The 18812-nt window shown below is 52.3% G+C and overlaps 8 protein-coding genes across 8 annotated transcripts; 4 read left to right on the top strand and 4 right to left on the bottom strand.

Moving 5' to 3' along the window:
• Positions 1-2771: 2771 nt before the first annotated feature.
• Positions 2772-6601, bottom strand: NECHADRAFT_60009 (uncharacterized protein; the record flags this gene model as incomplete). Its single annotated transcript, XM_003052029.1, has 11 exons — positions 2772-3132; positions 3181-3740; positions 3789-4914; positions 4963-5088; positions 5252-5344; positions 5392-5518; positions 5586-5589; positions 6212-6302; positions 6354-6427; positions 6475-6512; positions 6561-6601. 11 exons carry the CDS (start codon positions 6599-6601, stop codon positions 2827-2829), a joined length of 2586 nt encoding a protein of 861 aa, XP_003052075.1. The 3' UTR covers positions 2772-2826.
• Positions 6602-7111: 510 nt separating this feature from the next.
• NECHADRAFT_78893 (uncharacterized protein) lies at positions 7112-8425 on the top strand (the record flags this gene model as incomplete). The annotated part of the gene is made up of 2 exons (XM_003051587.1): positions 7112-7303; positions 7355-8425. 2 exons carry the CDS (start codon positions 7112-7114, stop codon positions 8423-8425), a joined length of 1263 nt encoding a protein of 420 aa, XP_003051633.1.
• A 261-nt stretch (positions 8426-8686) lies between these two features.
• NECHADRAFT_38340 (uncharacterized protein) lies at positions 8687-9709 on the bottom strand (the record flags this gene model as incomplete). The annotated part of the gene is made up of 1 exon (XM_003052030.1): positions 8687-9709. The coding sequence occupies one exon, from the start codon at positions 9707-9709 to the stop codon at positions 8687-8689; it is 1023 nt and encodes a 340-aa protein (XP_003052076.1).
• Positions 9710-10507: 798 nt separating this feature from the next.
• NECHADRAFT_68260 (uncharacterized protein) lies at positions 10508-12605 on the bottom strand (the record flags this gene model as incomplete). Its single annotated transcript, XM_003052031.1, has 1 exon — positions 10508-12605. One exon carries the CDS (start codon positions 12603-12605, stop codon positions 10653-10655), a length of 1953 nt encoding a protein of 650 aa, XP_003052077.1. The 3' UTR covers positions 10508-10652.
• A 910-nt stretch (positions 12606-13515) lies between these two features.
• On the top strand, positions 13516-14427 carry NECHADRAFT_102541 (uncharacterized protein). The gene is made up of 2 exons (XM_003051588.1): positions 13516-13686; positions 13736-14427. Exons 1-2 carry the CDS (start codon positions 13633-13635, stop codon positions 14234-14236), a joined length of 555 nt encoding a protein of 184 aa, XP_003051634.1. The 5' UTR covers positions 13516-13632; the 3' UTR covers positions 14237-14427.
• A 952-nt stretch (positions 14428-15379) lies between these two features.
• NECHADRAFT_100005 (uncharacterized protein) lies at positions 15380-16407 on the top strand. Its single transcript, XM_003051589.1, has 2 exons — positions 15380-15921; positions 15975-16407. Exons 1-2 carry the CDS (start codon positions 15427-15429, stop codon positions 15990-15992), a joined length of 513 nt encoding a protein of 170 aa, XP_003051635.1. The 5' UTR covers positions 15380-15426; the 3' UTR covers positions 15993-16407.
• Positions 16408-16835: 428 nt separating this feature from the next.
• NECHADRAFT_78898 (uncharacterized protein) lies at positions 16836-17732 on the top strand (the record flags this gene model as incomplete). The annotated part of the gene is made up of 1 exon (XM_003051590.1): positions 16836-17732. The coding sequence occupies one exon, from the start codon at positions 16836-16838 to the stop codon at positions 17730-17732; it is 897 nt and encodes a 298-aa protein (XP_003051636.1).
• Positions 17733-18196: 464 nt separating this feature from the next.
• On the bottom strand, positions 18197-18761 carry NECHADRAFT_78899 (uncharacterized protein; the record flags this gene model as incomplete). The annotated part of the gene is made up of 2 exons (XM_003052032.1): positions 18197-18435; positions 18494-18761. The coding sequence occupies 2 exons, from the start codon at positions 18759-18761 to the stop codon at positions 18197-18199; spliced, it is 507 nt and encodes a 168-aa protein (XP_003052078.1).
• Positions 18762-18812: the final 51 nt, after the last annotated feature.

Consider the following 18812-nt stretch of genomic DNA (forward strand, 5'->3'; position numbering starts at 1 on the left):
CAACCTCACGGCTTTCTATTTAACCCGTCATCCGGTTTGTATCACGCTTAAGCTATTGGAATCTCATTATGTCCGATTCGATCACGATACAAGAGTCGAATCAACTTTCCATGCTTAGGTATTCTGCACCACCCAATCGTCTTTCATCTATACGATCTTTCCATCAACACAAGGTAAGCCGATTCCTTCAGCACTCTCCCTTGCTTATTCATGCTTCGAATGTTCTGCTATGCCCGCGGCCATTCTAGCTGCATGTCTCATTGCCTTCCGTCGTCTCTTTTCTCGTCTTTTCTCGTCTCGCAGTTGTGTTGGCACCCAAGCAGGATTGAGAAGACCATTGTCTCTCCATTGCCGTAGTCTGCCAACGATCTCTAGGTCGTAACTGATGGGTCTCCAAGCTGGAGCGTCTGTGATAGAGAGAGTTTCGCCGTCGGGTGTGGTGATGGTGATTTCGGGAATTGCAGGAATCTCGGACTGCTAGCCGTAGATCCTGGTTCGCGGCTCCAGACTAGTTGTCGTCACCAGCCCGGACTCTGTGTGAGGATGCATCCTCGAGTCGGAAGCAGTCTACTCTAGAGGCGCTAGTTCGTCGAGAGAGTTGATGTTGACTTGCGCAAGCGGCTCGGTTTATATAGTGTTCAATTTTGATGACGTCGAGACCGGATCCAATATCCTTTATATAGACAGGTATAAAGGGGTCTTGAATGAAATCCGAAGGGTTTGAAATGATGGCCAGTGGAGATGGTGGGTGAAAGAGGAAGGGCGGAAGGTAAGTGCCCAGCCGTCAAGGTATGAGGTGTTGATGTTTGCGAGGAAGAAATGAAAAAGGTGGGATTTTAGCTGTTAGCCCATGAAAATAGACGAGGATTTTGGGACAAACAAGCAAAAACCACGAGAATTTAATAACGGCCCATAGATGATTTAGGCGAAAAGGTACGTTTGTTTCGTGGCAGAGTCAGATCTCACGACGATGCCTCATGTGATATCAGTTAAGCAAGATTGCAAACGCTGAGAAACACAAGGTTGACGCGAGGCACAAGCGACAGGACCTGAAGGAGCGCAAGAAGATCAAAGAATGAATGACGTCGATTTTGCATTGCGCGTTCAGGCTTTGGCAGTGTCATGGCCTCCACTGCCGCCTACCAGAGTGAATCAAAGCAACAGCTTGACGTGAATAAATGCTTTGTTCTAGGCATTGATATATATAGATAACTATGGATATATATTGCAACTAAAATTTCTCTTCATATGACCTCGTTCTCTCAACAACTCCCTTTGGCAGCCCCTTCGATGGGCGAGGACAGTGTCTTATATCTACGTTGACATCCTCAGCAACTGCACAACATGGCAAAACACCAGCGAACAAGCATAGTCCCGCAAACATGGACCGACAGGATTGCCAGAATGCGTCGAGAGAGCAAACAGCCAGCATATCGTCACGCACCATATCACGAACCAGGCTTCTACTATAGTTCACTCAACAAGATGTCTCGAGCCCATTACGGACTCCCAGACAAATCGGCAACACTATCACGACAAGTTTCGTGGGACGCAGCGCAAGGCTAGAAGCCCAAGGTCCCCGTAATAACCATCACCACGCCCGACAACAAGACGTTCATGCCAGAGCACGTCCCGGCTTGGAGACCTATACAACGAAGCGAGCATGTTAAATTGAGACGCCAGGCTTGGAAGCGAAGTGGCCTGCTTAGCCCTGCTTCGGCAAAGAAGAGGGTCACAGTTACGGGAAAACACACTAACGGCTCTGGGAGAAGGGATAGTATGAAGATGTATCAATTATGGGGAGAGCTACTCAAGGCTATACTCGTCAGACGATGATTTACGGAAATGTTGTGTTTGCGGGCTGATATAAGCCGCGGTGTAAGAGCTGTCATAGTAGGAATCAAACCTACCGACGGGTGCTATCCCCAAACAGAGTGCAGGATATACTCATTTGTCTTCTCGTCCAAAGAAACGGAGTGCAACTAACGACGATCCCGAGACTGAGAGTGACAGTGAGAAGAGCTGGAAGATGATCGACATTTGTGACCACCAAACTCGCATCCTCTATTGAAAGTACGACTCCCAACGCTATAGTCAGCTGTCATCCTGCCCTGCGCATCACCCCTGAACCCCACCGTTGACGACGTCTTTGGAACCTGACGTTGCATCGGCCTCCAAAGCGGAGCGTCTCTAATTGACATTCTAACTCCCTCCGGCGTGGTAAGAATAATGAGGGGAACCGGAATTCTCGTGGACCGAGGCCTGACGACATTGCGAAAGAATGGCAGGTTTCGTAGGGACATGTCTCGCTGGGGTAGGTCCGGCAAGGGCTTGTCCTTGTCTACGGGAGAAGGCATGTTTGGGGAGGGAGACGTGTCGGGAAGGGGTGTGGGTGTTTTGTAGATACGAAACATGTTGGCTAAGAATATGCACCCGGGATATTTATGTCGCTCCTCTTATGAATTCACCTATTTACCTAGGACGGTATGTTGGGCATGGTTCACAGCCATCTCCTGGTGTGCGGATGTTGGGAGATTTATGGAATGTCTTGTCCCTGCCCTTTGTTCTCAACTACGCTGTGTTCTTGAGTATCATATCATACTCGCCATACCAATGGGAACAGGCGACTGGTAACAGCCTGAGAACAGTTTTCTGATCGAAAAACGACCATTGTTGTTCAGGGACAAGAGAAACTGGAAGCTGTTTTCCGGTTCTTGGGCTGTCCTACTAACTTCAGCAGTGCGGTCTGTTCCATGTAATACCGATTGATTGAATGATTCGCTGTTTATTATCCATTAAAACTCTAGTTTCTGACTCTATGCTTTTTTATCTAGTCCTCCCAATGTTCGCTGATGCCCGTCTTCCACCGTTGGGTAACGGGGGGATATACGGGAGTGGAAATTTCTTCGCTGGCCGTGGCTTATTCAATACCCTCCACATCTCTCGGATAGTGGCCCTTCGCGCTGGCAGCATGCTGTACTGAAGACTATACAAGTTCTTACGGTTGATAGGTGGCACAAACATGCCCGTCAGGAGGCAGAAAAAGACCTTTGGTGATAAGTAGTGTTTCCTAATGCGGTTGGCCATTTGGAAGTACTGGTTGAACATTATTCGAAACGTCAAAGGAATTGACTAGGATGATTAGCAAAAGTTCGTGAGTGTTCAACGGGAAATACTAACCTTGAGATAGATGACCGAGGTAGGGGGTGGTCCATCAGCGCTGCTCGTGGTATCATGTCTATAATCGTGGGTATCTCGAAGTTCAAACCGAATGCCGCCTGGCAGTCTCCTTGGGTCTTTTATTCTCAACATGAGCGCAAACAACGGAAAGTGGTTCAGGCAAGACAGAGCCGTGTCGAACCCGGCCTTGAGAGAGATGATGGCCATCCTGGCAATGGCAAAGTTGAGGTAAAAGACGGCAACTGTCGGCAAGAGGAAGAAGAGCAGAGTAAAGAGGATGGTGCCGACAAGGAGCTGATCCAAATCATAATCGCAAGAGTCGATACGATTGCGAAGAATGTTGTGCTTCTTGCCACGAAAGAGGTGAAACAGGGATTGCAGGATGGTCAGCTGCCAGTGATATATCCGCCCAGACGCCAAATAAAACGAATAGATGTGGATAGTCAACGTGGAGAGCATATCCGAGAACATAGCAATGGGCATGCTTGCCCCAGCAAAGGAAGAGAATCCTATGAACCACACCATCTTGGGCAGCGCCGGAGTCAGAGTCTCGATACAGCCTGGCACTGTTAGCTGATGCATCACACAAATCGATAACCAACACTTACTAGACCAGTAATCAATGACCCACAGGAAGAGATCCCCCAAAAAGGCAGCTAACTCTCCATTGAGCTTGAGGCCAGCAGGCCAACCCATCAACCATGATATGCTGCTCTGTAGCGCATCGACGGTATATGCGCGAAGCAAGTTGCCGATTTGTGTCGCTACCCAGTCGGCATTCTCAATAATATATGAGCCGAGAGCAATGCCAATAATGACGTCGTTGGCAACGAGCCACAAGCTGTTGTAGAATCGGATGTAGTCTGGATGGCTCGTGGTGACGCTCGCCCAATTGTCTTTGCGTTGCCGTAGCGTCATGTACTGCATCGGCCAGTAACAAAACTGTTGAAGGCGTATTTCAACTTGTTGAGCTGTGGCCGAAATGTCCTTCAATGCTGCGTACCCAGGCTTGATCCGGAACTCGAGCAACAAGAGCAACATCTCTGTCATGATCCGGTAACCCATGAGCCCAAGGATTAGGGCCTGCTGCCCAATGGGGAAGATATACAGAGTACACCACGTCCACAGTTGCAGGAGGACATAGTTCCTCATGGTGGAAGCAGTCTCCACGACACGCTCTGAAACACTGAGGCTGCGTCGAGGTCTCGTCCCTATGCGCCCGGCATTCTTCTGCAGCGTCTTTTCCAGCTCCCAGGACCAATTGACTTGGTTGATGATCTTTGGCAAAGCTTTGTCGCGGGCGGAGGGTACTCGTTTCGAGATTGTGTGTAGCTTGAGCTTCTCGACGAGCTTGCGCTTCTCCTCCTTCATCTCACGTTCCCGAGTCTCCTCCTCTCCCTCCGATGCGATGGCGTTATCCAACTGCGATCCATCACGGCCAAGCGCAAGAGCAATTGGGTTCAGTGATATGTATTGCATCCCTTGAGGATAGGGTCGATCGTAGAGGATAAGTTGAACACTGACGGCTCGAAGGCAAGTAATTTTTGGCACTCTCGGGTTCGTGTTTGTTGTCGCGCAAAGCCAAGATGGATCGGCTAAGCTTGGATCGGGGGCGTTCGAGAGGCCAAGGACATGCATTGAACCATGTCCGCACATATCGCTGATTTGGCTGGCTGGATAAGCCTCGCTGCGGAACAAGGTGCCAGCCTTGAGATGCGACTCGGTGATCCTAGCCTAGAGAATGTCAGTGTTGAGTTTCTGCAGTCGCAGAGTGTTACTGACGTCAACATCTTCAAGGATGGCCACGACAAAGACATCCAAAATGGAATTGCGCCATCCCACCACGACACCAGGACGATCCGACTTAGGAATGTCTGTCGGCCAGAACACTCTCATCAACCCATCATGCTCTACCATGACAAGCGACTATGTATATCGACCGGCGCAATTCGCCTAAAAGGAACCTCGTCGTCTGAGCTGCTCTCGCGCAGAGATACCCGTCCTAGGTTCTCGTGGATGCTGGGTCCAACTTGTTAGCCCTCTATCGGCGTCGAGCGGGGACGGGGCGTACCAGATTCGTTTCTTGAGTGGCCAGCAGTACGGTGGGAGCGAATACGGCGAGGAAAAGAATGGTTAGGGCAGCAAAGGCCTTTGTCGCGCGCGTCTGGGCATGTGTTAGCTAGGCATTGGAGATCGCAAAGCTGTACTTACGACAACTCCGTTTTCCCAAGCAAAGATGGCAAGTTCATAGAGGCGAGTAACAAGGTCCCAGCGGGCAGTGATGTAGCCAGCGACGAAGATGCCGAGCGTAAGGACGGAAAAGGGGTGCATAGAAGCGCTATTGCTCGTGGCAGTACATGCCGTCCTCGTTTGGTGGCAGTTTTGGGGTGAAGAAGTTGGGGGACTCGACTCGCCAAGCCGTGGAGGTGGGCTGCCGGCGGGACTTGCGAATGGGTTTGTGTCTTGGCGATGGGAAGAGGCACAAGGAAGCGAGAAGGAGCAGACGAGATTAGATCCTTCCTCTGGCCGTCTAGTGATTAACTGCCAAACCAAATAAACAGGTCAAACGAATGGAACTGCCAGCTCGATCAATGCAGAAAGAGGGTTGGATGCATTGATTGGATTGGCTGCCCCTGCATCTGCGAGTGAGAGAGCGAAAGAGCTACGTGCGCGTCGTCGTCTAGTTCGAGCAACGTCAACCGCTAATTGTAGAGTCAAAAGTGGGCCGCAGAGTGTCCAATTTGGAATCACGTGCAATCGCCTGGTCGAGGCCATGATGATGAGATGGGATATCAAGGTCAGGGAGCTTTTGAGTGAACAATTACTGATGTTGTATGCATATGAAGAGTAGTGAGTATATAGGACTGAGCGTATCCGAGAAATCTACCCCATATCCGAAAGCTTGTGCAAACCACCAATTCTTCGGTTCCGTAACGCCGTTCACCGATGTAATCTGGACATTATCGACTCTTATTCTAATAGAAATGTCAATATTTTTTTATCAGTATAAAGTAATGGGAAGGGGGCAAACTTTTTGGTCCGAGATGCTTCAAATCGTTCTCCCTGTTCTCTTCCCGGGCCTCCGCCACCAGCTTATCGATCCCTCGCTCCTTTAGAGCACCCTATGCCAGGGTATTAGCGAGTATGAGACCCCGAGCACCCCCAAAACTCACCTTTAGGCAATTTTGGTAGTCCTTGAAAAGATTGGCGCATTCTTTATTGTCCTTTTCCTGTCCCCGGAGGTACTCTGCACTCATCAGTATCATGCGGCGACGGTGGCAACGGAAATCTTACTCTCGCTGTACCATTTCAAGAAACAGGTGTCATATCGTCTAGACAGGTCAGCTGGAATAGTAAAGCATGGCCATATAATGACTTACTCCTTGACCTCATTGCACTCGGGAGCAAGCGAAGCAGACATGATGGTTGATGGTGACAAACAAGTGATGTAGTTGAAGCAAGTAGAATTCTAGCGTGAGAGCTCCCGGCCGAGAGAGAACGCCAAGCCAGCCACTCCACTACTCTAAATCCGACGGCAACAAGGGGTTATTCGTATCGGTGATGACATTGAATTGCATAAAATGGAACAAGCAACTCGAGCTTTTATGCTCGCATCAGAGGCGAAGCAAGACTCGTGACAAGCACAATTTTACCCCATGGCCCTCGGAAGTGAGGAATGCCATTGCTACTATTGAAAAGAGCCGTGATTGGCTGACGCTCAGGCCCCGCTGAGCACTGCAAACATCCCCACAAAAGTCGACCTGAGCTCAGACAGACTCGTACCTCGACTGGTCGCGTCTCATCAACGCGACTGCGACTTCAGACTAGAAGATTATGGTCACGTTTCTCCCTTCAGCGCATCAACTATTTTCATCTACAACTAAACCAAAGAAAAACTGCGACATCTTCTTGACTTGGAATATTTTCAGCCATGGCGCCGTCCAATGACGATATTGAGCAGGCGCTTCTCGACGCAACTTACCAAATCTATCGTGCCGCCCCCGATGACACTTCGGTGAACAAGGTTCGCAAGCAGGCAGAGGAGGATTTAGGGCTCGACGACGGTTTCTTCGCAAGCGGTGAATGGAAGAAGAAGAGTAAAGATGTCATCAAGGCGCGTGTAGTAAGTTGCTCAAAACACCATCTCATACTCCACCCTCTGACACACATATAGGAGAAGCTCCTTGATGGATGGGTTCCCGACAGCAAAGCTGAGGCGGCCTCAGATGATGAGGCTGAGAAAGGTGTGAAGCGTGGCTCATCAGAAATCGAGTCCCCTCAGCCAAAGCCCAAACGCCAGAAGAGAGCTCCCAAGCCCAAGAAGCCCGCCAAGAAGGTGGAATCGGGGCCAAGTGAACTGAGTGAGTTGAGTGAACTCAGCGAGCTAAGTGAGGAAGAAAAACCTCAGAAGAAGAAGCGAGCGCCAGCAAAGCGCCAGCCTAAGGCCAAGGCAAAGGCAAAGGCCAAGCCTGTCATTTCCGACGATGAGGATGTCGACATGGAGTCTGACAGCGGAAAGCCCGCTTCAGATGATGAGGGCGAAGATGAGCAGGCTCAAAATGGCGAAGCTGCCCCAGAGGAGCCAACTGTTTCCACATCACACGAAACGCCAGATGACGACGAAAAGCCAACTACGAATGAGAACGGAGACGACAAGCCAGCGGTTGACGAGGAAGAAGAATACTCGGATGTGATTGATGAACCCGTAAAGCCCAAGCGGAAGAGAAAGGACAAGAAGGAAGCTACCAGCAAGCCAGCCAAAGTCCCCAAGGCCGCCGCCACCAAGAAGAGCACCACCACCACGGCCGAAGACCCCAACACTGAAGAGATCAAGAGACTTCAGTCTCACCTTACCAAGTGCGGCGTCCGTAAGTTGTGGCATAATGAGCTCAAGAAGTACGGCGACGACCCCAAGGCCAAGATCCGCCACCTCAAGAAGATGCTCACCGAGATCGGTATGGAGGGTCGCTTCTCCGAAGCCAAGGCCCGTGAGATCAAGGAGAGACGAGAGCTCATGGCTGAGGCCGAGGCGGCGCAAGAGATGAATGCCCTCTGGGGTGTGGCGAGCCGAGGCCGGGCGAGCCGCAGCAAGAGCAAGCAAGCAAAGGTTGTTGAGAGCGAGGGCAGCGATGCCGGCGGTGGCGGCGACGACGACGCCGAGGAGGAGGAAAACACGTACGCCGCCAGACGAAAGAGGGCGCGGGCCGATTTGGCCTTTTTGGGGGATGACAGCGACTCCGAGTGAGGTTTGGGTAAGGGGGTTTTCGTATCACTCTCATGGCGTTGAGCGATGTCCACAGGTTGGAGGTTCAGGGGTGACGAGATGTATCATGATGGGCTCTGTACACTAACAAAATGCAGTAAAATCGGGAGGCTGCCTCAAGGGTTTTGTTTCCAATTTTTCTCATAATACCTAGCTAGGCGTTCATAAAATCGTGCTTATCCAATTGGTTTTCTTTCATTTTTTTTTATTTTTTTTCATTTCATATCCTACGAGATATCCAACTTAGTCTGCCCAGGCCTTGTACACGATCCTGGCGCCGTACGTGTCTCCCTTCTTAAGCAGGACCATATTCTTCCACTCGGGGACGTTGGCGGCGTTGACATAGCGCGCAGGCTCGCAGCAGAAACCGCTGCGCGAAATACGGGCAGCCTTGCCATTAACCTCGGGCACGTCGATGCCGGAGCCAGTGTAGACCTGGAAAGTGGGCTCAGTGCTCAGGACTTCGAGGTTGACGCCGGCGCCGGCGTGGTGGGCCTTGAGGTTGAGGTTAAGGGGCTCGGAGCGGGTGTCGAGGGGCACTGAGGAGGGGTCCGTGTTGAGGACGAAGCAGTGGTCGATGTTGGGCTCCTTTACTCCCATGAGGACGGCCTCATTGGCGTTGACACCTGGGAAGGGTTCGATCTTGCCAGTGGGGATGAGACCTTCGTCAACAGCGAGGTATTTGTTGGTTGGGAGGGTGATGTTTGTGCCGTCGATGGTCTCCTGGCCGCTGAGGTTGAAGTAGGAGTGGTTGGTCATGTTGATGACGGTCTCATCAGCGCCGTCGATGAGCTTGGCCTCGTAGTCCATGGCAAGAATGGTGACCTCCTTTCCTTCAGCCTTTTGGATGCCAGTCGTGTAGACGACAGTCACTTCCACGGTACCGGGGTAACCCTCATCGCCGTCCTCGCTGGTGAGGGTAAAGGCAACGCTCTCGCCACCCTCAAGGTTCTCAATACCAGGGACCTCACGGACGCCAACAGGCTTGGGACCGTCCCAGACGCGCTTGCTCCAGCCGACCTCACCACCGTGGAGGTGGTTAGGGCCATTGTTTGCAGCGAGGGTGTACTCCTTGCCATTGAGGCTATCGAGGCGGGCACCCTTGATGCGGTTTGCGACACGGCCTACAGTGACGCCGAAGTAAGGCGAGTTGTACTTTTCATATTCCTCCTGGTTGGCGAAACCCTGAACAATGTTGATGCCCTTGACGACCAGGGACTGGACGATGGCGCCGAGGGGAATGAAGGAGATGGGAGCGTCGGCCATGATTGAATGATATCACTTTAAGGCGGGGTGAAATGATAATGATGGTGGGGTGGAGGGGATGCGAGTGTTATTTATGTTTTCTTTCTTTCTTCCACCAAGCACAAGAGAACGATGAATGGGAAGAGAAAAAGGAGATCTGAGATGCGGTGAGGTTTTAACCACTCGTTTTCTGCAACTGAACTGCGAGGCGTGGTGGTACTCGATGGAACGAGAGGGGGGATAAATGCGAAAAGCTGGGGACCCATCATGACTTTGGAATTCAGGCTAAACTGCCAATGGGGACACGACCCGTGGGGGAAAGATGTTTCTCGCATGGGACATCCCCGTGTGCTTGGGAGCTCTCTGGGTAACAGTATGTACAGTATTTGTTGTAAGCCGTCCAATCCGTGGATGGCATGACATGATGTCTGACAGCTTCACCGAGTTATGGCCATTGTTGCGGGGTGGAGCGCGTCATGGCTTCTAAAGATGCGGGCTTCTCGGTGTGAGTGGCGCGGTTGCAGCTGGTGCTTGCTTGCCTTACCAGGCACGGTTACAGCTTGCGCGGCTTGGAGCTCCGACAAGTTGGGATGCGGCCACTAGTCGAAGTTGAAGGTGTCGCCCAAGAAGGCATCTCATCCAACCAGCTCATCATCGTCATGATGGAGCTAGGCCCACGGGTTCCACAGGTTCTCATGTACAAAAGAGCTTCTGTCGTGTCATGTGATGTGTAAACACTTGAAACTCGACTTGACACGGCCAGCAGGAATCACGGCAGGGTAAATGTATCTCATCACATCAAGATAGGTCATCAACGGTTGGGTCTCAAAGTCATGTTATAGACATGGCGCAGTCGATGCTGCCCTTCAATTATGTACATATTTCAGCTTGAAAAGCGCCGCGAGAAATGCAGAGTGGTATCTTAAAGCAAAGCAAAGTTTTCGAATCCCCTTCATCTCGTCGCCTACCATTCCAGTCGGTCGTCGCACACCAACTTGACGTCGAATCGCTCCTCGCCCTTCCATACCTTACTGCCGGAGTTGCACCCAGCCACAATCGTCCGCAAGTCGCTAATCATGCCTCCAGGGCCACTGGCGAAAACCGCCGTGGGACCTCTGACTGTGGTGCTCACAAAGTCCTTGACAAGCTTGGGAAGGTTGGGGTGTCGGTCCTCGTCGACGGTGCCATGACCAATCTTTGCGACAGGGACATCAGTGCCGCACGCGCAGTCCTCATCCACGTCCGACGATGATGATGAGCCAACCTGCATGGCGCCGTCGGTCGCGGCCTTTTCGTCCTTCTCTCGGGGCAGGGGGCCGCTACCAACGTCTCGTGTTGCGTACACTCGAATCTTCAGGTTCAGAGCCTTTCGGGCCTGTTGGAGGAGCTCCATCTCCTCGTGGACCCATTCAGCATCGGTGGCATGGCGGATGGCCCAGACGAGCTCAATCTTTCGGTCTCGGGAAATGGGTGATCGTGCGAGTTCGAGGAGGACGGGGAGTACATAGGCGATACCAGTGCCACCGGCGACACACATAATGTTGGTGTCGGGGGCGATCTCGTCCATGGTCTCTTCACCATATGCACCAGTGAGGATCACAGATGTGGCTGCCTTCTCAGAGTTCTCCAGCTTCCTGGCTGCCAACTCGGCCACCTTCTTAGTCTCGCCCTTCTTAGCACGCATGATGTACGAGTGCTTCACAACGCCCTTCACAACGATAGGAGCATTCAGGGGCGTGAAGGGGTGGGACTGCCAGATGCTGCTCTCGGTGAAGCAGAGGTAGTAATGCTGACCAACTTGCCACGGGTCCTGGTTGTTCTCAAGGTCGAGTCGCAGGATATCACCATGCTCTGGGTCGGGGAACCGGGTAATGACAGCCTGGGAAGCCTGGAAGCCCATGCTGCCGTTGGGGAGATGGTGATAGTGCAAATAGGCAGATCGAAGGAGTCGGAAACCACGGTCGACGAACCACAACAGGAGGGCAGGGAGGAGGAAGCACTTGAGGGCCTTCCAGTGAGCCCAGCAAGCTCCAATGTAGACCATGGCAAGGACATAATGAGACTTGCGGAAGAACTCGTAGCCCGTCATACGAATGCCCCAGGGAGTGCTTCCCAGGACAAGCAGAGTGAGAAGAATCATGGCCACAATGCCCCAAATCATGTAAGTCTGTGTGATCCATTCGATACCAACTGTAGGCTGGGGCTGGTACAGGCGAATCTCGACGATGCACCAAGCAATGGTGTGGAGAGCGCTCTGGATAAAGATGATGTAGCCCGACCATCGGTGCAAAAAGTTGAAGCTCTGGTAAGGGACGCCAGTGATGAGGGAGAGGATCGACTCTCGGCTGGACAGAAGGATAGAGAGAGGTGTCAAGGCATACGCCAGAGTACCGATACGGTCGGACCAGGGGCCGAGACTCGTGCGGGTGTTGTAAGTGCCCGGCATGTCCTTGACGGGAGTGATCCATTTTTGATAGGACATGCCCACGAAAGTCCAGATGGTCAGATAGCCCAGAAGCGTGAGCAGGATGACCACCTGAACGCGAGTAGTGCGGCCAAAGATGAACCGGGCCGCGTCCGGGAGCAAATACTTGCGCGTCATGGCAGCGATGCTGCGACGAACCTTGGCGAAACCGGCCTTGGGGTTCAGATTTGAGATGGTAGGCGGAGCCGATGGCCGGCCGACATGTCGGAGGATAGCCCAGACGAAGAGGATGGCGAGGATGGTGCCCCAGAAGATGCCGGTATAGAGCATACCGAGGTCGTGGGCATAGTAGACGAGATCAAGATACTCGCAAGAGCCTTTATCGTTTGTGCAAGGGACGGCTCGGTCTGCGTATCCCCAATGAGGCTCGAGGGATTTGGCCTCGCTCATGTTCTGGATGTGGCGAGCACCCAGCTGGTGTAGGGACTCCATGGTGAATGATTCTTGTCCGACAATGAGTTTTGGAGAATGTCAAGAACAAGAAAGGTCAAGTCACGTCGACAGTGGACAAGAAATTATATGGTCAGCTCCAAATCCAGTGGAGCAGTGGTGCAACAAGCCGCGAGGGACAAGACGGATCGGCAATGGCGAACAAGATGGCGACGGACGTGATGCCATAGAAATAAGAATCGAACCGTCGGCGGCGTCTCCACCGAGGAGCCAGGTTGGCGGGACTGAACAAACGAACGACATCCATGACTGAGCGGGTTTAGAGATAGATTCTAAGGACAGGGCGAGACCCTGGACGCGGCAGCCAGGCCGGATCGGGAATGATGCTCCTGCTTATTTGCTCAAACTACGAGTGGAGGATCGGTCAGTCTGACCTTGATGAATCGACGCAGCCCAGAAAAGAGGGAAAAGATGAGCATTGCGACGCTGCGCTTTGTTGGTGATGTCCATGGCGAGACGATAAAGATGGAGTTGAGCAGGAATGAGCACGTTTTCCCGGGGTCTACGGGTGGGGCCGTCCGACCTCCGGCTCCACCGGGCTCCGCTCTTGGAGAATCAACCTCCGCTCTGAGTTTCTTGGCTTCACTCTCTGTCAGGTTGTGTTACCCTCGTATCATGGATTAAAATCCATTATTAATAACTGCCGAGTCGTCTTTGGCTCAGTCAGGAGCCTCTCCTTGTCTCTGCGGCTGCATCACATCCATCCTTCTTCTCGTCCCGAGTCTTGGAACCAACTCAATCCTTCTCACCAGGGTCTTAATTGCTGGATTACCCCCCAAATCCGTCCGCCTTCTCCACATTACCCATAACTGGAAGTTGGCCGACGAACTCGGCTCTAGGTCTTGAGACGTATTAAACACTCGCGCCCACATTCAACCCCCCGTGGCTGACCCGGCTCCGACCATATCGTCTTGCTATCGTGTAGACGGTCGTTGTCTTGCACCTCACTCCGGCTCATTATCATCGTCCTCTGAACAGCTCGTTGCGGACGCGCAAACAATCATTCAAGATGAGCCACGACATGGGAAACATGGATAGCGGTGGTGCTGCGTGCAAGGTGGAGGTAAGGACATCCAAGAAACGTTATGGACGGTGAACTTACAATATCATAGATGCTTTGGAACTGGAACACAATTGATGCGTGTTTCCTCGCCGAATCATGGCAAATCCAGAACTCAGGCATGATGGTTGCCACCTGCATCGGCGTTATCCTGCTGGTCGTCCTTGTCGAATTCTTCCGTCGCATGGGCAAAGAGTATGATGCCCTACTACAGCGGCAATTCCACCGCCAGGCAACAACTCACGGCGTCGCCATGGCCGCTGCGGGCTGCACCGGCGCCGTCATGCCCACGCGGCAAACCCTCACCTACCGGGCCTCGCCTCTGCAGCAGCTGGTGCGCTCCATCATCCACGCCGTGACATTTGCGGGCGCCTACATCATCATGCTGCTTGCCATGTACTTTAACGGATATGTCATCATCTGCATCTTCATCGGCAGCGGCCTGGGCAAGTTCTTTTGCGACTGGTTGGTGGTCAAGATTGATCTTGAGGGGATGGAAGGTGACGAGAGCAAGCCCAAGGGTATCGAGGAGACGACGGTCTGCTGTGGTTGATTGGGCCATGTTGCGGAAGTTAAAGGTTGTTTACAGGATTGGAAGCATTGATGCTTCAACTGCATTGTTTTAACGATACCCTTGGGGGAGATGTCATTTTAAGCACACACACATTGAGCATTCTGGAAACATGATGCTAAAGGATTAACGAACCTATAAATCGAATTAGACTACTGAATCATATGCGAAAAGATGTCATACTTGGCGAGTCAACAAGGTGCTTACCCTGGCCAGTGAAGATATCATGACGAGTCATCTTTTAGTAGAGTTAGAGACTCGATCGAAAACACCAACAGACCAAGATCGGGACTCGGAACACTCAAGTACCGTTTTTACAAGGTCCCGACTTAAGATCCAGATGCTTCCGAGAATCTTTGAGAGGAGCCTAGCGTTCGGTACTGAAAAGAACATGCATGTCTAGAGTTGGAGGCGCCTGCATGGCCAGCTAAACCCGCTCACGGCCCCCACGAACCGTTTGTGGCGCATCTCAGATCTTGGACACTTGTAAGGATTAGAGCACAAAAAGATGTGATTATTCCCAAGACTTTGATCGATTTGAGCTAGTTATGATTGGGGCGTCCAAAGCTGGGCAAACCCTTGACACAGTAGTGCGCCAGGGATCTTGGGGATGGATGTCGTTGGACAGCATTTTGGTGTGAAGACGTGTGGAGCGCACTACCAAGGATAACTTGCTCATATCCCGCTCAAGAGTCAAAGATGAATATTCTCATTGTAAAGGAAAAGATGAAATCTCGTCTTTTCGTGAATCTTGCCACGATCAGGGCGAGCTTGGCCAGACTCCCAAGGGTGTCGCATGAGACGGCCTGTCATCTATCTCTGATTAGATAGGGGATCGAACGTTGCTCGTCCAAGTCAGGGCGGCCTGAGACGAGAATCGTTGGTTCATTTCGCCTTCAGGAGCACACCCTAATAAATACATGCTCAATCCCCCTCCAACAACCTTATGACCTGAGGTGATTTGCTCCCAGGCGTCCCTTGTCGCCGTCAGATAGACCACGCCATAGCCCTGATCAATCGACCACATCCAGCCAACTCGTAAGCCTTGCTCGCATATGTTGTCTTTTTGCTTCGAAATATATTTCTTCGAGATCCTACAAAGCTTCTTCTTCTGCTTCCTTTCTTCTTTAATTCAGACTCATCATCTGCATCACATCCACTCGCCCATCACAATGTCTTCATACTCTAGTTTCTCAAGCTCCATCTCGGGGTCAGCATCCAGCTCTCCATCCTTGTCCTTCCGTTCCCATGTTAGCTCGCAGAGCGACAGCGAAAGGGTGGGGGAGGAGATGGACATCATCAAGACGTGGTTTTCAGTCCTCAACGACGAAGAACGAACAGCCGCCCTCACATCCATCGCCGAGCTACCGTGTCTCCGCGAGATCGAGCCCTTGATCCAAACCCTCAAGGACCGCAAGCGGGATCTCTGGCGTCGACAGGAGGACCTCCTCATTCAGCCCGGAACAAAGCCCAAGTGGCCGATGCCGGCGTTCCCTCACAACTCCCAAGACCCTAGATGGGTAGCCAAATGGCTCCGCGCGTTGAGGCTGCACAAGTACGAAAATTGCCTGACTGGAATGTCTCCGGCGCAGGTTTCTCGTCTAAGTGACGCGGATCTGCAGCAGCTTGGAGTTGATACTGTCGGCGCAAGGACGAAGCTACTCCGAGTAAGTGTTTATTGATGATCGGCAAGAGGTGTATGATGTCTAACAATGTACAGGCCATCTCGTCTGGATGAATATCATCATATAATACCTTTAATTTGCCCGCGAGACGGGTTGGTCAAGGCAGCTGAGCTGCCTACAAACACGAAAACGTCCTCAAGACGACCACTACCACTGAGAACAGCACTCCCTCTCAGAAAGGGGGCAGCGATGAATCAAAGCACCAAAGCAAAGACCCCATCGCCAGGGTCAAACATGGGAAGGCCGAGAGTTCAGGTCGATGCCTTCGTGATGGGTGGGCTGAGGTCTGGCGGTGGTGGTGTTGAATGTGGTTTGACACGGGGAAACAATGGCGTTAATCTGGGCGGAATAAATGAGCTACACCCCATCCGGCACAATACAGCCGTCTACAGCCCTGCGGGAGCTGTCCCGATTTTATTAGATACCTTGTCTCGTACCAAATTTAGCCGTCAAGGCATATTATCTGAAACATGACGTTGGGGGGGAGATCTACGATGGGATGCTTGCCATGAGATCGGGCTCGGTCTGGATGGGATGTGACGCTGAGTGAAGGCCTTATTGCCCAGGAGGAGGTGGTCACCTGCTGTGCATGTAACACGAATCACGAGGCCTGCCAGCGTGCCCAGAGTCTGAGAAGTAAACCAAATCTCACCTAGATCGGTGCCTTGTCTTTGACAAACACCGCACGTTTCCTCTTCCATTCTCCTGCCATTTCCCTTCTAGGTTAATCCGCTCTAGATTGAGGTGACAGCAGCGGGTGGTGCATGCGTGCGTGCGCAACCCCAACAGCTCCAGCACAGCACAACTCAGCTCCGGGCGGGCCCTTGTCTCGTCTCCAACCGACCAAGCGGTCGTCCTGGCCGCTTCTGACTCTTATTAAACAACGGCATTGAACCATGGCCGCCGCATCACCACAGAGCCTCAGCACTCCAAAGCGCAAGCGAGGCGAGCAGCTATGGCTGTCTCCAATTCAGTTCTCGTTTGAGCTCGACCCTTCGTCTTCATCCTCCGCCGCGAACCCCGACGATGGCAGCAATAGCCCGCGCTCATCCGTCGCCCACAAGTTCCGTGGTCTCGCACTGGAAAGTGGGGGCGGGGCAACCAGCAACGACAACGACGACCACGATGCCCACGAGTCCGTTAGGAAACGACAGAGGCCTGATGAGATGATGGGAGATGCGCCTCCTACCGTCCAAGAAGTCGTCGACCTGGACGGCAAGTCATTTCTGCCTGCTCGGGAGCCATCGCCAGTTGCCTCACGCGGGGCCCCGCGGGATAAGGCGGAGGAGGATCGTCAGCTTGCCGAAGCCACAAGGCCGGCAGACAGTAGCCTGCATCATGCATACCCGTCCATCAACCGGTTGTCCGAATCAAAATCCAAGGTCAAGAAGAGAACAGGATCACCGCCGTTGCGCATGAAGAAGCCATCGAGACGTCCATTTGATGATGAAGACGACGAGGAAATGGAGATTGTCGACCCCGTCAGAGCCGCACTGACATGGCACGAGGACGAAATCACAATCTACGACCCCGACGATGAAGATGATGACGGCACTGGAATCAATGGTATCGGGTTCAAGCCCACGCCTGCGCTGGCACAAGCCCGTACCATGAAGCGGAGGCAGCAGATGGCCGAGTATCGCAAGCGAGAGGAGAATGAGGCACGAGCTCGACGCAACCAGCGACGACGCCGCGGACCAGGAATCACCATTGGCCCAGAGGAAAAGTCTCCATCGAGAAAGGTCAGGTTTATGGACGCGGATGCTCAGAACATTGCTATTACGACGGGATAATGATACTATACTACAGCTCATACTTGATGGGCTGGGACAGGAACTGGACACTCGGCTAGGCGGAAGGGGACTATTCCGACATTTTGCTTAGGCGGCTTCGTTGGCGTTTGTTATTTCACCAACCTTGCTTAACAAATTTGCGGCAAGAAGCGTTTCTTTGTTCAACGACACGATTTCACAAGTTGCTTTGATGGTTCACGGACGGCGGAAGGGGAAGATACAATCGCAATGGCTTCATCAGTCCGCTTTATACCCTGGTCTCTAAGAGATCACTTACGTAGGCATCACGGTTAGGTACCGAATTCACGTTTTACACCTTTTATTCTTAGTGGGCTCTTCTGACCCTTTAATCTTGGCTCTCTACTTTGAGCATCTCCTTCTCTTGTCCAGAACAGTACCCAAGTAGACGGTACATATAATACTTTTACACAATGGTACATGACGGCAGGAGATCGGTTCCAAGTTCACCAGAACTTGTACCAGGCCTTCTCTGCAGCCTTCTTCTCCGCCTCCAGCCTCGCGTGTTCTTGTCTCGCCTCCGCAATCTTCTTTGCCTGTTCCCTCCGGTTCTCCGATACCACTTCGATCTGTCGCTTCATTTGTCGTCGCTCCTCTCGGCGGAGGTATTGGCACCATTCGTACGAAGCCATGCTTCCGAGGACAAAGACTCCAACCGCCCAGTTTGCGGCGCTCGTGGCGTTTCCTACAAAATGGTCAGACCATGATTCCGAGATGTGCAAGTCCGTATAGGGTCGACTCACCTCGGAGGACAAATCTCAAGCCTCCAATACCAGCACCAGAAGCAATTCCTGTAATGAATCCTTGTCGGGCGCACGGCGTGTTGGCAACATTTGCAAAGTCGTCCTTCTTAATCATGGACACAGCGTCCGAGATTGTCGGCCTCGAATTGGTAGATGTCGTTCCATTCTCGCCGCCGGCCGTGGCCTCGTTCTGCTCTATAGGTTTCGACCAGACATGTAGTGTCTTTTCGCCGGGCTTGGGTTGCCCATCATCCTGATTTGAAGCCATTTCTGGCTACCTTTGCGGCGCAATTGGTGTCATGAATCGGGCACACAACCA

This window comes from Fusarium vanettenii (assembly GCF_000151355.1).
Source record: "Fusarium vanettenii 77-13-4 chromosome 4 genomic scaffold NECHAsca_3_chr4_2_0, whole genome shotgun sequence".
Classification (NCBI taxonomy): Eukaryota; Fungi; Ascomycota; class Sordariomycetes; order Hypocreales; family Nectriaceae; genus Fusarium; species Fusarium vanettenii.